The 13,953-nt window shown below is 48.5% G+C and overlaps 1 protein-coding gene across 1 annotated transcript in view; it reads right to left on the reverse strand.

Annotated features, from left to right (window-relative positions):
* The window catches only part of TPCN1 (two pore segment channel 1), a 39,906-nt gene extending 27,125 nt beyond the window's left edge, over positions 1 to 12,781 (reverse strand). The window contains exon 1 of the mRNA XM_062504702.1: positions 12,657 to 12,781. Coding sequence (XP_062360686.1) covers positions 12,657 to 12,768 — 112 coding nt within the window. The 5' untranslated portion in view covers positions 12,769 to 12,781. The remainder of the gene's footprint in view (positions 1 to 12,656) is intronic.
* Between the last annotated feature and the right edge of the window lie 1,172 nt (positions 12,782 to 13,953).

The following is a 13,953-nucleotide window of genomic DNA, read 5'->3' on the forward strand; positions in this document are numbered from 1 at the left end:
ATTACTCTTGACAGGCAAAAAAAAGAAATGCCAAGGACACACGGACACACCTTCATTCACGTGGCCTTGCAAGGTCCCTGATTCACCAAAAGTGGGAAGAGGAAGGAAGGCATCACCTCCTGCATGTTCAAGTGTTCAGGCTGGATGGGGCTTGGAGCAACCTGTTCTAGTGGAATGTGTCTGTTCCTTCCAATCCAAAGCATTCTATGATTTTACCATTCTACCATTCACTTGGAGCCTTTTTTTCCCCAGGTTTTTCATGTCTTACTGCCATAACCCCCTTCACTTCCCACACCCTCCATCCTCACTGGATCTGTAATTCCCAAACTCAGTCACAGAGCCCAAGGTTTACAAACATAACCAGGTATCCCACTGCACTGAACATGAACCCGTGGAAGAAGGCAGAACCCAGCAGGATCAAAGGTTGTCTTGGTGCTCCTGAGCTCACATCCAAGACCTGTGCCAGTGCAGGATCCCTGTGCTGGCTGTGGTTTCTGGCTCTCTCAGCAACATTGCTCCCTGAGGCTGTGGTGAGGATGGACAAGGAGAACTCCAGAAGCACTCCAGAAGCATTCCAGAAGCACTCCTCTCTCCTGGAAAGCCTTCATCAGCTGAACCGAGGGAACACTCACTACAGAAGGTGCAAATCCATAAAAAAACATGGAAACAAGGTAGATGCCTACCCTTCCCCAACACAATCTGTGCAGGCATCTTCAGTCCCGAAGCCAAGATTTTAGTCAAGTATTGGAGCTGTCCCACCATCAGTGATGGCATTTTTCCTTCCAAGGGCTCACAGGCCATGTAGTTTCACCTCCAGAGGATTAACTTTCCCTCCCTCCTCCACGGAGGCTGGTAAGAAACTGCTCCTCCCAAGCACTGAGGCACAAACACACGGGCGCTCGTCTCTTCAAGGCCAGGCTCACCTACCCGGCAGAAAAAAAGCTGGAAGCTGCCTGGAAAGCACAGCTGGTCTGGCACTTGGCCACACGTCTCAGAGGTGAGACAGACAGACAGGGATATCACTGCCTTTGTGACAGGGATATCACAGCCCCGTGCCAACGGCAGCATCGCACGACTGCTCTGGGCAGCCCAAAATGTCTTCGTGCCTGTCCTGTTCCAGGGGACATTGTGGGAAGGAATAGAACAGCCACGGGGAAGTCTAAACAATTTGCTGTCAGTTTGTTGCCTAGGAAAAAAGGGCATCTCCAACAGAGAGCAGTGCCAAGCCCTTCTGCTACAAGAGAAATAATGTACTTTGGAATATTTCAAGCCAACGTAACTGAGTCATGCTCTTCCTTGGCGACAACAGCACAGCACAAGCATATGCAAAGGCCTCAGGGCTCTTTGTCTTACTGTATTCTCACAGCACTCACTTGCTGTGAAGCTCAACAAATAAAGTCACTTCAGCTTCCTATTTAACATAGGAAAGTTTTTTTTTAAAAAATACGGATGTTGCCACTTCCTGTTAGTGGTAAAAGGCGATTCGAGCCAGCCGTCCTCGCCTTGACTCGAGCACGCAGCGAGTTCCTCCAGCACCAACACAAGCTCACATCATGCCTTCATCACCACAGGGAGCTGAATCCTGGTGAAGGAGGAGCAGATGTCCCTCAGCATGGTAAGTCACATTTTATATATCATTGCCTCTCCTCAGCCGAGCTCCTCTCTGGAAGGCAGCTTATGCCCAGTGCTGTTTAATTAGGGTAGCACTGTATCCTTGCTAACATCTGCACTGCACACATGTAAAACCCCCAGAGCACAAGCTGAACACGATGCCAGCAGAGCTAAAGCATGGTAGGAAATGGTTTAGCCCCAGCAGAAACCCTGGCTCCATCCAGCTCTTGCTCTGACTGAGGCAGAGCCACTTAACCCTTTGCTCTGCGGCTCAGGAGAAGAGCCATGGTGATTCATTTGGATATTCACTTCCTGCACCACCCTCCTGGGGACAGAGACATGTGTAAAGACGAATCAAAAGAAAAAATAAAACTAAAGACTTCCAGGAAAAAAAGGATGAGGATAACTTAACCCATCTACAGCAGCCAAGCTCGGCTGGTTGGAGATCCTCATCTGTGCAGTTCACTGCCTTGTCTCCCCAGGACACCTGCTCTCCTCTGATCTCATCCCTGAGTCACTCTGGCTTTTGGTTTTTCTCCTCTTGAAACATTATGTGGGAAGTTTTGGCCAGGAACTGCTTGATCCTGGGACAACTTTCACTCCCGAATACATAGCAAGAGGTAGAGGGGCAGATCCCTCCTTTTTGGGATGTTTGGGATCCATAATTAGGTTAGCAAGGTTCAGATGCTGAAGATGAACTGACAGATGTAAACCACCCCTTGTCTAAACCCTGTTCCACAAAGCTGCCTCCTGACAGATGTGGGATTAAATCCTCCTGCATCTGAGAGTCCATGAAATATCACAGGGAGAGCTGGAACCAGGCACTCCTTCAATAGGAAACTGTGGAACACAGGAGTTCCTGCTTCTTAACAGAGCTGCAAAGTCCAATCCAAAGCATTTTTATTCAGTAAAAGTCCCACAGAATGAAAGGTTGCATTAGGAAGCTATAATTAAGAATCTCACTTGTGTCAAGCTAAATTGCCGCCAGCTTCATATCCTTTATTTCTTATCTTAACAAATGAGCCACAACACCACAAAAAGGAGAAGCCAAAGCCACAACAGAAGGATCACCTACAACTCACATTATCCATCCTTTCAGCAGCCAATATGCTCCATAACCTCATCAGTCCAATTGTATCACAGCAGCAAAGGCTTTACACACGCTGAGATAAAAATTATACCATAACTAGAATCAAATATCTGAGTCATTGAGGGCTCTATGCAACAACTAATGGATGGGAAAACAACTGGAAACAGTTAAGGTTTTGCTGAACCAAACCAAAAAGGAAAAATAGGAGAGACTACCTAAGGCAGAGAGGCCAGACGTGAAATACACACACACACACACACACTTCTAATTCATAATTTTTGAGGAAGTAATGGAAAGAGACAATATCAGAGTCCCTCAGCCATAGCATTTCTTTAGCATACCCTGTTATATGGAAGAATTTCCTCTTTTTGTTCCAAAAAGGGAAAGCAGTGTCTCCTGCTTTTAACACATTAAAGATCTGCTTTGGCTTCGGTAACAACACAATGTCAGCAGTTTAAGAGCACGTTCCTCATTCCAATTCTCCAAAGCAGAGCCTTTGGATTTCCCTGCTGCAGTTTGGAAAGATGTTTGATTAAGCTGCAATCTGGCCCTTTTAACGAGAGCAGTGTGCTGCCAGGACTGACTGCCAGCTCCAGCCACCAGCAGCTCTCCAGGGAAGTCACAAAGTTAGAAGTGGGAAGCAGAGAGGAAGCTCTTCCCTTTGGGAGAAACCAGGATTAATTTGGGTAACAAACCTCCAGCATGGCCAAAGCAGCACTAGAATGAAGAAGGCAGTAATAAGGTATGTGCCTTACTGACCTTTTCTCCCTGAGGAAAGAGGGATAGCAGGAGAATGACATAAATTTAAAAGTTAAATAACAAACTCTCAACATCTTCCAACGAAAGGCTGAGACCAATTAAAGTTATTTGCTGTGGTGCAGCAATGATAAGGAGGTAATTGTGTTTTGCAGTGTTAGAACACGACTCCACCACACTGATTCCTTTGAAATACAACACTGCCACATCTCCTCTGCCTTGTCCTTCAGACAGGAAAGAGAAGCTGCCAACTTCAGAGGAAGACACATGCAAAGAACAGGGAAAACCCCAGCCCCCAGTGCTGGGGAACTGTTCTCCATTAGGAAAAAAGGCTTCTGCATATTTGGTGGAAACCACTGCTGGCAGGAACTGGAGGTTGCATTTAATGGCTGGAGAGGAAGGAAGGAGTTAAACATTAATGTGACATCTGCTAAACAGCTGATTTTCCCTCAACTGGTCCTTATTTCAATTCCTACAGCCCTCACACAGAACCACAACTTTGACTTCAAAAGTCATCCACACAAAAAATTTGTTCTTTGAATCCAGATTTTAGAAGAGCTACTGTTGGTTTCCCATTGTTTTGCCTGGAAACCTTGGCTGGCTGGCCTGCAATCTCCTGCCTGGTGCAAAACACCTTCTGGGGCTGGGAGCAAGTCACTCTTACAGCAATGTACGGACTGCCTCAGCTGCAGCCTTAGAAATCAAAAGTCATCTGCTGATTTTTAAATGCCAGCCTTTAGAATGAGCTGTCTAATCTCTATTTACCATGGGGATGGAAGAATAGGTCATACAATGACTGTGTCATCTGGCTTTTCAGCAAATATAGAATACATTCAGTATTTCTTGAGCTTCCCTGTAGCATTATTGGAGTGTTAAACCCTGAGCTCCTGACAGGCTGGAATCATTTAATGTGCCTTTTTATTTCTCAAGTCCTTTAGAGCACTTTTAACTCTGCTGACCACATTTCTCTTCAGGATTTTCCTCCACTCCCAGGTGCTATTCCTTCATTTCATATATATTTATCTACATATCTCTATCTCTTTTATGTTAGCCAGCCCAGGCGTGTACTAACATGTACATGTTAGCCAGTACCAGGCTGGTACTATGACTTTCTGCTGCCTCTCCAACAGCTTTAAAGATTCCATGAACATTTCTGTTTTCTATGCATTTGTGCTGCCTCGAAGTACAGAAAATTTTGAGTGTTTAAATCTTCTCCTTTGCAACCACTAGAGATAAGGTCATGCCACCAGCCTTGTATCTGAAAGGAAAATGCTCTGACTGGGTAACTTCACCCCCCTGACCCAAATGTCAAAATTTTCCTCACTGCTCCCACTTCCAGGTTTGATCACTTAGTCTTAATTCTACAGGCATCTCTTCATTTGGTTAATGAAGACCAGGAACATATTTGTGCATTCTAGTGAAATCCACTTTGCTTTTGCGCCATAAACTTTCCCAGATCTGTGGGGGATAGTGAAAATGCTCTCTCTCTGCAAAATGATTATAGCTGGAATAAAACACAGGCATTCCCAAGCGGCAATACAGAAACACACACGTTATGTGGGAAACACAAGTGTAGCTGAGACGTCCAGCCCAACAGAATCAGGGGGTTTAACACAGCTGTGCACAGAGATACACCCTCAATCTTCTAAACACATAAACATCCCGAATCTCCACACATAAGCAGGAGAAGAAAAGCCTTTTGTTCCAAACGGACATCACCAGATCGTGGCTGTAAAAGCAGCACTGGGTGCTCCAAACCCCCACAGCACGATTCAAACCACAGCAGTCTCCTCTTGCCATGCTCAGGATGTTTCCCCAAGGCCACGGGGCTGCTGTGGATGAACACCAGCTCAGCTCTGCTGTCCCTGTCCCCCAGGTGAGGCACAGGTGCCCGAGCTGCCCGCGGAACCGCTCACCGCGAGCAGATGGCCCAAACCCTAACGCTGCTCCTGCAGCTCCCCATAAAGAAAGCAGCCATGTGAAAACCAGCCTTCTTCTCCACATGCAAAAAGCAATTATGCTAAAGACACAGAGAGAGCCCTGCGAGGTCCAGCTCAAAAGCCAGAGACATTGGAGGCAGGAGAAAAGACCGATCTAATTCACCGCACTTTTCCCAGCTTAAGGATCAGAAATGGAGCGTTCTGGCTCATAAATTCTACTTCCAGCAAATTCAAGCCTAAATCCCCTGAAGGCAATAAGGAAAAGGCAATCAACAACAACTCTAACCACTTCACAGATGCTCCTGTTTAGTTTATACAGCACTTCTTACAGCACTGAAATGGGTAAAATGGGATTTCAACGCAGGGGGGCTGACGGCAGCAGGCAGGATTCCTCAGTGAAGATACCAAGGGCAAAGGAAGTTCTGAGAAGCATCATATTGGTTATGATGAGTGAACTCAGCGTGCTCAGCCTTTGCTCATTTTAATCTGCCAGTACACAGGCTTGGCTAAACTGAACATCCTGCATCGACAGGGCCTTAAAAATCCACAGGAGCCACAAAATGAGGGGGGAAACGAACAAACTGATGCGTTCCCTGGGAAGCCATGAAAAAACTAATCACTATTTGTTTCCAACTGTTGTTCCGCTTCCTGAGCCAAATGTTTCCAAGTCAGCTGTGGTGGCTGAGGAGTGACCGGTTCGAGCTGGAAAGTTGTCAATTTAAAATTGCAGCTCAAACACTTTCAAACTCCTTAACATCTTTTATTATTCCAGGACCACCTGTTCAAAAAAGCAGAGCCCTCTGATGACATGACACACGCCCCTGTCCCACATTTTCCAATGAAAACAGTCAGCTCAGGGAGGAAACACCTAAGACCACCCTGGTCTTCTCAGCCCAAAAGGTGGGAGTTGTGCTGCAGAAGAGACACACAAAGGGCAGGGGCTCTCTCCCTCAAAGCATCAAGGTCATCACTCCCATCTTCAGGAAGGGAGTGTGGAGCTTCCAGACTCCTTGCCCCACTCTGCAGTATCCCCCCCGGATTTACAGTGCCAGATGATCTCCATCCCCAGTGCTCCAGGAGATGACAAAGGAGAAAGAACCATTTGACTCCAGGATAATGGAACACTAACCCAAGTCTTCTCTACCTTGTAGACGTAGTTACCAGCTCAGATTTGAACAGCATGGGGCATTCAAGACAAAAATCACTGGGATTTTTCTTTTTTTCGCTGCCTGAAAGAGCCAACAGTGCAGAGATTCTGTTTGACAGAGCATCCTACTGTGAGACACACAACGTGTGCATTGTGCAAACCGCTCTCCTGCAGAGCTCAGAAAACAAGGAAGGCTTGGAAAAAATACCCACAGTGACTGCAGCCCTCGATACCTCCTGGTACTTTACTGTGCTTGGGGTTCTTCCTCTACAGGCACCACGTTCACAGAACCACGGTGAGAATGGCTCCACACAAATGCTTGTGAGTTTTGGACAACACAGGGCTCTTTCTCATGAAAGAAAGGCACCAGCCCTACCCAAGTATTTAAGCACAGGCTTGCCTTAAAACCTGAATTCTCAGAACAAGTGAGATTCCAGAGGATGGTTCAGAGCAGAAATGTATTTTTCACTATTTCTAACATCACAGCAAAAGATCCCCAACATCTTCTAGAAAGCAGCATCTCCCTCCTTCCTCCGAGTTTACAGAGCTCATCACCCAGGGAAACGAATTGTACTGAAGGAGAAAACAATAATCTCCTTATGTTTTGGGTGTTCGTTTCCCCATCCAAGATTTTCACCCCTCACTCATCTCAGAGGCAGTTTTGCTCCGCTTTGCTTCCTTAAAACATTCATTTTAAGTCATCTAGGCCAGGAAAGGATTAGAGGAGCCCTGGCAGAAGTTGCAGAATGCAAGGCTGTTAGGTCAGAGAAATGAGACTTTCAGAGGCATAACCAACAACCCACCACAAAACCACCACTCGTGCTTTGGAAAAAAAAAATCCTCTCTATAAATTTCAAGCAGGTGCATACTAGTAAAAATGAATCATGCACAGCAATGCAAAACAGCATCTCCTCATAACAAAGGAATGAAGCCTACCTGCCCACTCCCACACCAGGTGTAATCAGCACTTTCCAGGTGAGATTGTGACCCACAGTGGTATTACCTGAATTACCCTAGGTGCAAGGAGGAGCTGCTCCAGCAGCAGAACCAGACTGCTTCCCAAAATGAGATCCCAGTCCTGTGCTCTGGCCATGTTTCACCTCTAAAGGCAGCAGCAGAAGTGCTGCTGCTGGAACTAATTAAAGGGAAATTGGTAGAACTAGGGGCCATGACGTGAGAAAATATCCTGCATAGCATCCAAGAAAGCCACCAGATAATCCAAAAGGCTGTTTAAGAGCCTGGCTGTCAGAAATCTTGGAACCTGCCAGGTCCAATGCAAGCAGCTGCTTGCTCCCTCATCCCCTTCATTCCTTCACCTGATTTAGCTACAGCATTTCATACCCAGTGCCTCAGTCCAAAAAGCCACCTCTGAAACCCTTGCTGCCACACGAGGATCCAAACCTACAGATCCTGAAGGATTCATTAAATCTACCGGGGGCCTGACATTTGAAATGCCTCTTTTCCTCCAAAGATGGCAAAGCCAGAATGCCTCTACAGTGGCTCAAGTGCTTCCACAAAAAGCACAGGTCCCAGGAGTTGGTGTGGTTGCAGCATTTTTCCAAAGGTCAGGTGTTTATTCCCTGCTTCCTCAGCCCTCCAGGAATTGTTTGACACCTGGAAATCTCACCCGTGGCAGGACAGTGGAACAGGATGAGTTCTGAGGCCCCTCCAACCCAAACCATTCCAGGATTCTCTGAGATGATTCCATGACCAGATGGGCTGAAGCTGTGGAATACATGGACAGACTTAACTCTCTCACTGCCACTACAAATGTGTTCTGGAACCAGATCCAACACAGAAGAGACTTCTGTCACTTCAGGCTGCATTTGCTACCAAACACATCAAAATCCAGATAATTCACATGCCTGAAAAAGAACATGAACTGCCCCAAATCCCAGGTGTCTACCTGGGGCTTAGTAAAGGACTTAAAAAAAAAAAAAAAAAAAAAAAAGGAGAGAAACAAAAAAGCCCCAACAAGTTTGGTGTCTAGAACATCCATTAATGCTGTAACTAGACTCTGTGTTCAGAACCAGCACCTGTGTCTCCACCAGCCAGTTACAAAAGGAACAGCTTTGCTGAAAGCCCCTTGCCACACTCCATCAGGGAACTGTCCCAATGCAAGGGCAGAGAGCCCCTTCCAGCACACCCCTTCCAGCACACTGTTCTACTCAACCAACAGACCCTGGGCTTTCCTTACCCACACTCCTCCCCCAGCATGCCTGGGGCAGCCTCTCCAACCCCACCAACAGAGAAATCTCGCTTTCTTCACACACCTGCTCATTCCCAGCAGCACCAGGCATATATTCACCTTTCCAAACAATTCACCTCCCTAAAAGGCCAGGCTGGCTCTGGTTTTCCGGACAATTCACTTCCCCAGGCAGTAGAAAGTGAGATTGCAAAGACACCTGACTCAAAGTTATAACTTCCCATTTTCCAACAGTCCTTCTAGAAAACATTGCTCTTGGCTGTTGCAGCTGCTTCCCCACCTCCCTAATAATTAGTTTTTACCTCAATAGCAGATAGAGTAGCTTTCTTGTAAAAACCCCGAGTTGAAAGATGACTTCTTTCCCCCTGCCATCAGCCATTGTGTGAGAAAACAGACAATATCCCATTGTTCCATGTACAACACTCTGAGCTTTACTTTCTGCTCTGAACACATTGAAACTCTACTTGAGGCTACAGCAATTTCCATGCAGGAGGCAAAGGAGAATCTTGTATCTGATCTAATACAGGATAAATCAACGTGCACCCATATATTGTTTATAGCTCCCATCAGCTCAAGGAGAGACACTGTCCTAGAGTTTCAAGGCTATCCACACTGCCTTTGTAGATGGAAAACAGACTTAGGAGATGTTTTGAGAGCTCCGTTCAAACATTTCCCAGGAGTTCAGGAGGGATGGGAAATCACTAAACCCTGGCAGGTTCTCATCACTCTCAGGACAGGATTTTGGGGAAGGCCATGCCAGGTTCACATCTCCCTTTCTGCCTTCTATAGAAATTCAGTCCCCTAGTAGTCATTGCCCTCAAGCAGGGGCTGTGGAGCTGAACTGGAGTTTGTGTGGAGATGCTCAGGTAAGATGTGCTAGGGAAGGGCAGCATCACATTCATCACTGTGGATCCAGGTGATGCAAGAGCTTCTCCCTGTCACCTTCAGCTGCTGGAGCTGCAAAGGAAAATGACCCAGCCCCTACACAGCACAGTCAGAAAACCAGCAGCAGCACAGGGACCGCATTTTTCTGGATGTGGTCTGAATTCCTGTCAACTTTGCAGGATTCTGACCCTTTGTGGTGGCTGCAGATGGGAGCTCCCTGGAAGCCCTGTATCCCAGCACAAACTAGGCAAGGCAGAGTTTAATATTCCTCCCATGCAAGTATTTTCTCTCATTAAATGCTTAAGAGCTGGAGGATTTGGGAGATTAATTTTTGCAGCTGGACATTTTCTTTAAGAATGCAATTTTCCACACAATTTTCTCCTTTAGCTCTCTTTTATTCTAACCCCAAGACACCCACTCACCCAGGAGAGGACTCTTCTGCAAAGTTTGGAAAGGAATTCACTCTGGCACTTCAATCCCTTCTTTTTACATCTGCTACAGGCTTGCTTTCAGAAAACCCTGTTTCTACTTATTTCAACCCAGAAATGTGTCTCCAGTTCCAGGCAATCAACACCAAGAATCCACAGCTACAAATTCATTTATCCAAAGACCTGACTGGAACAAAGCCAGACCATGGAAAGGTTTGTGTTTTTTTTTTTTTTTTTAATTTAAAAGCACAAGAAGTTCTTTAAAAAACACAAGAGCTGATGTACACTGAACCACGCAGGTACACAGCACTCAGTGACACGGTTGTGACAGGCTGGAGAATGGAATAAAATTTAGAGGAGTTTGTGCACACAGGAACACAAAGAAAGAGTGAGACTTAATTATTATCAACCTCAAACACGTGATTGAACAAGGAGCAGCTACACAGCCACTTTATCTTTCCCCAGGTGTCACCTGGAAGAGGATGGTGGGTCCTTCACTGCAAACAGTCACAGCCTGTTCTGGGGACACACCTCAGTAAACGTTTTGTGTTTAACCTGTCATTGACAGGCTGGAGTTGATGATGGCTGCTCCTCCAAATTTTGGCAGAATATTCACTTATGAGAGCTCAGGAAAAGAGAGGACAAAGCCAGAAGGAAAGAGCCTCCTGACCTTCCCTGTCCCCATGTCCTCATCTTCATCCTGGCAGGCTTTTTCTCCCCTGACAAGGACTTCTCACATACTTTTTCCCTGGAAAAGAAAAGCTCCTGATTGAAGAAGTGACATCACACAGTTCTTTTAATGCCGTATCAGTGCTCAGCAGCCACAGGGAGGGAGGCAGAGCAGAGGGCACACATTTGATTCCTCACAGCCTCCACAAGACACAACTTGGCTGCATTTCACAGCAGATTTTCTGTGCAGGAAAAAGTAAAAGCTGGACTACAAGTCCTGGTTTTTAAACAAGCTTACTTTTGCCAGTGCTGGTGTCAGTGGGCTCACTCCCTGATTTAAGCTTCCCACTTCCCAGAGATAAACCTGCCTTTCAAGTTGTTGATGCCAGCCTTCCCCTCCTAATCCTTCATCCCATCCTGACTTCAGAAGGCTCTGTATCACTCCCTATCACTGCCATAGCATAAGTTTTATATTGCTGCAGCAAATCCCACTTTAACAGCGATTAAAACATACAAATAAGAGACATTTCATTTGAAGGATCCCAGGAAATGAGTTCTCAAAAACCACACAGTGATCCTGTAAGAAGCACAAAATTGGTCCCTAAAGAACTTCCCTGTATTTCAATGCGGAGAATTTTATTTATTAATACATTCATTCTCATGCCTGTGCTTTAACACAGTCATGCTGGCTTCAAGCAATTGTTAAGCCTCACACAACTTCTTCTTTGAAGGGATGGGAGGCGGGGGAAAGAAAGAGGGAAGAGTGATTAAAATTAGTCACAAGGAATCCTATAAATACACCCATGGACGGAGGAAGAAATCTCTCTTCTATTTAACTTAAAAATAGAGGGCTAAACTTTAAAAGACAAGCAGATGGGATGAAGCAAGGATAAAACAGAGCTTAAGAGAAAGTCAACTGGGCAATTTAGTCAGGGATCTTCACTGTGGGGTAGCAGAGGAACAGGAGGGAGGAATAATCTTGGTTATCCAAAATGAATTCCTGTGTTGGGAAGGCAAGAATGAGAAAATTAAGGGAACCCATCTTATTGCAAGAGGAATCAAATCTCAGAGGCAGTATAGCACAGAGGGATAATGTGAAAGAAAAAAAAAAATAATGAAAGGGATGCCTGGCCAGGAAATGATGCATTTGTTCCAAATTTTCAGCCTGTGGCAGCAAGGGCTGGAACAGTATCACAAGACCTGTGTGTCTGCACCTGCAACTGGAAGTCACGGGGATGTGCTGGACAAAAGTGCACAGATATATCCAGTGAAGTGTAACAGCAACCAGAAACTCCCTGAACACGCTCAGACCCATCTGCTGGTCACATCCGACCTGCTGCAGGGTGAGGGCTTTAATGAAGACACGCTGAGGAGAAAAGCAAAGCTTCTGAGGGATGGTGGCTGTTGCTTTCCCCCTCCCAGCGCTCACAGGCTGGCTATGCCTCACTAAACAGCCGGGGCCAACATGAATACGTTGTCTAGAAGTACTCTAGGCTCTTTGATAAGAACACAATAACGACGTGGAAGGGATTTTATCAACACTTCCCTTCCTGCAAAAATCAGAACGTAAACTAGAATCAGACAAAAGAAGCCTCACGAAGTGCAGATGTTTATAGCGCTGGGAAAACGCCACATGAGATAACTGCAGCGGGACAGCGCCAAGGGAAGGAGACGCTCTGGGACAACGAGCAGGAAAGGGATAAAGGTCACAGGGAAACCACAGAATTGTGTTAGAAACGGCACCGGTGGGACCTGCCCGGCCCCCGCGGTGTCACAAGGAGCTGAGAGCAACAAGCGGCACAACAAGAAACTCTCCCACCTGCTTTTACCGGGCAGCCCCGGGCACTGAGCGCCAGCTCTGGGGGTCTCACAGCGGCCACCCCAAGAGACGAACACCGGGCACGCAATGACAAAGGGCTCTTACTTTCGTTGGGCAGCTCCTCCCGATCCAGCTCATCCAGAGGGGCTGAGGCGCTGCTCCCGCTGTCGTCCAGGGTGAGGATTAGGGGAACATCATCGTCCATGCTCACCGCCATGCCGTCCCCTCCTGCGGCTCCTGCTCACGGAGCTCCCAACAAGGCTTTGTGCAGCTCGGCCGGGGCAGCGCAGGTGTCAGAACCTCTCCGCGCTCAGTCCTCGCCCGGGGCTGCCTGCTGGACACAGGGACGCGGCAGAGCGCGCACCCATCTCCGCACACCGCAGTTCCAGACCGCGCCGAGCCGCTCGCTTCCCAAAAGCGGCGCAGGACACGGGACGCGATGGATTCGTGGCAAGCTCAGCTCGCAGCGCGAAGCCGGGGCTGCCTCTCCCGGCCGGCGCACGGCTCGCAGGACGGCGGGGGCGCAGCACAAACCGATCCTCGGCCAGCTCCTGACCCCGCGGCACCGGGAGCGGCGGCCGTGGCCAGCATGGCGCTACGTGTCCCGGTCACACATGGCTCTGTGCCCCGCCGTGCCCCGGCCCCCGCACCGCAGCTGCGGAAGAGAACGAGGGAGCGCCGGAGGCCGCCTGGAGTCCGCACGCATCAAGTTCCCGGAGGGTTTTTTTAAACTGCGCGACGCCACAAGGTCACGGATTTCTGCGGAAGGCGATGGAAAAGGAAAATGAAGCAAGCCCAGGACAGCGACAGGGAGACACTTCACGGCCGCTGCCCCTGTACAGGCAGAGGGACACGGGCACGACGCTGTCACCGCGCGGGGGAGGCCCGGCTCGGCTGCCCTCCTCGCGCCCTCCTCCCAGCCCTGGCTGGACTTGCTCCTCACCAGCCCCCCGTGCCCGCGGCCCCGGGACTCCCCGGACCCTCCAACCCCTCCCGGGACCGCCCGCAGCCCGGCCCGGGACCCCCCCGCACCCCCGGCCCGAACCGACCCCGCCGAACCGGCGTCCGCAGCGACGCGGCTCCTCCGCGCCCCGCCCCTCAGCTCCCATTGGCTGCTACACCGCGGATCCCGCCCCAAGAGGCGTGGCCTCTCCACTCCCGCCAATCCGCGTAACGCGCCTACCTCCACCCCCTGCCACAGGCTCCGCTCTATTCCCGCCTCCCCTCCCCACCTCCAGCACTTAGCCTCGCCATTGGATAGAAGCGCTGTCCCTCAAGACAAACGGGGGTAGTAATTGGTCTGAGATGGCGGGGCGGACTCCAGGAGGAGACAAACGCGAGCTGCTATTGGCTGCACCAAGGCCCCGCCCCTGGGCCGGGGAGGAAACGAACGGTCACCGGG

Source organism: Cinclus cinclus, chromosome 17 (assembly GCF_963662255.1).
Source record: "Cinclus cinclus chromosome 17, bCinCin1.1, whole genome shotgun sequence".
NCBI classification, from domain to species: Eukaryota; Metazoa; Chordata; class Aves; order Passeriformes; family Cinclidae; genus Cinclus; species Cinclus cinclus.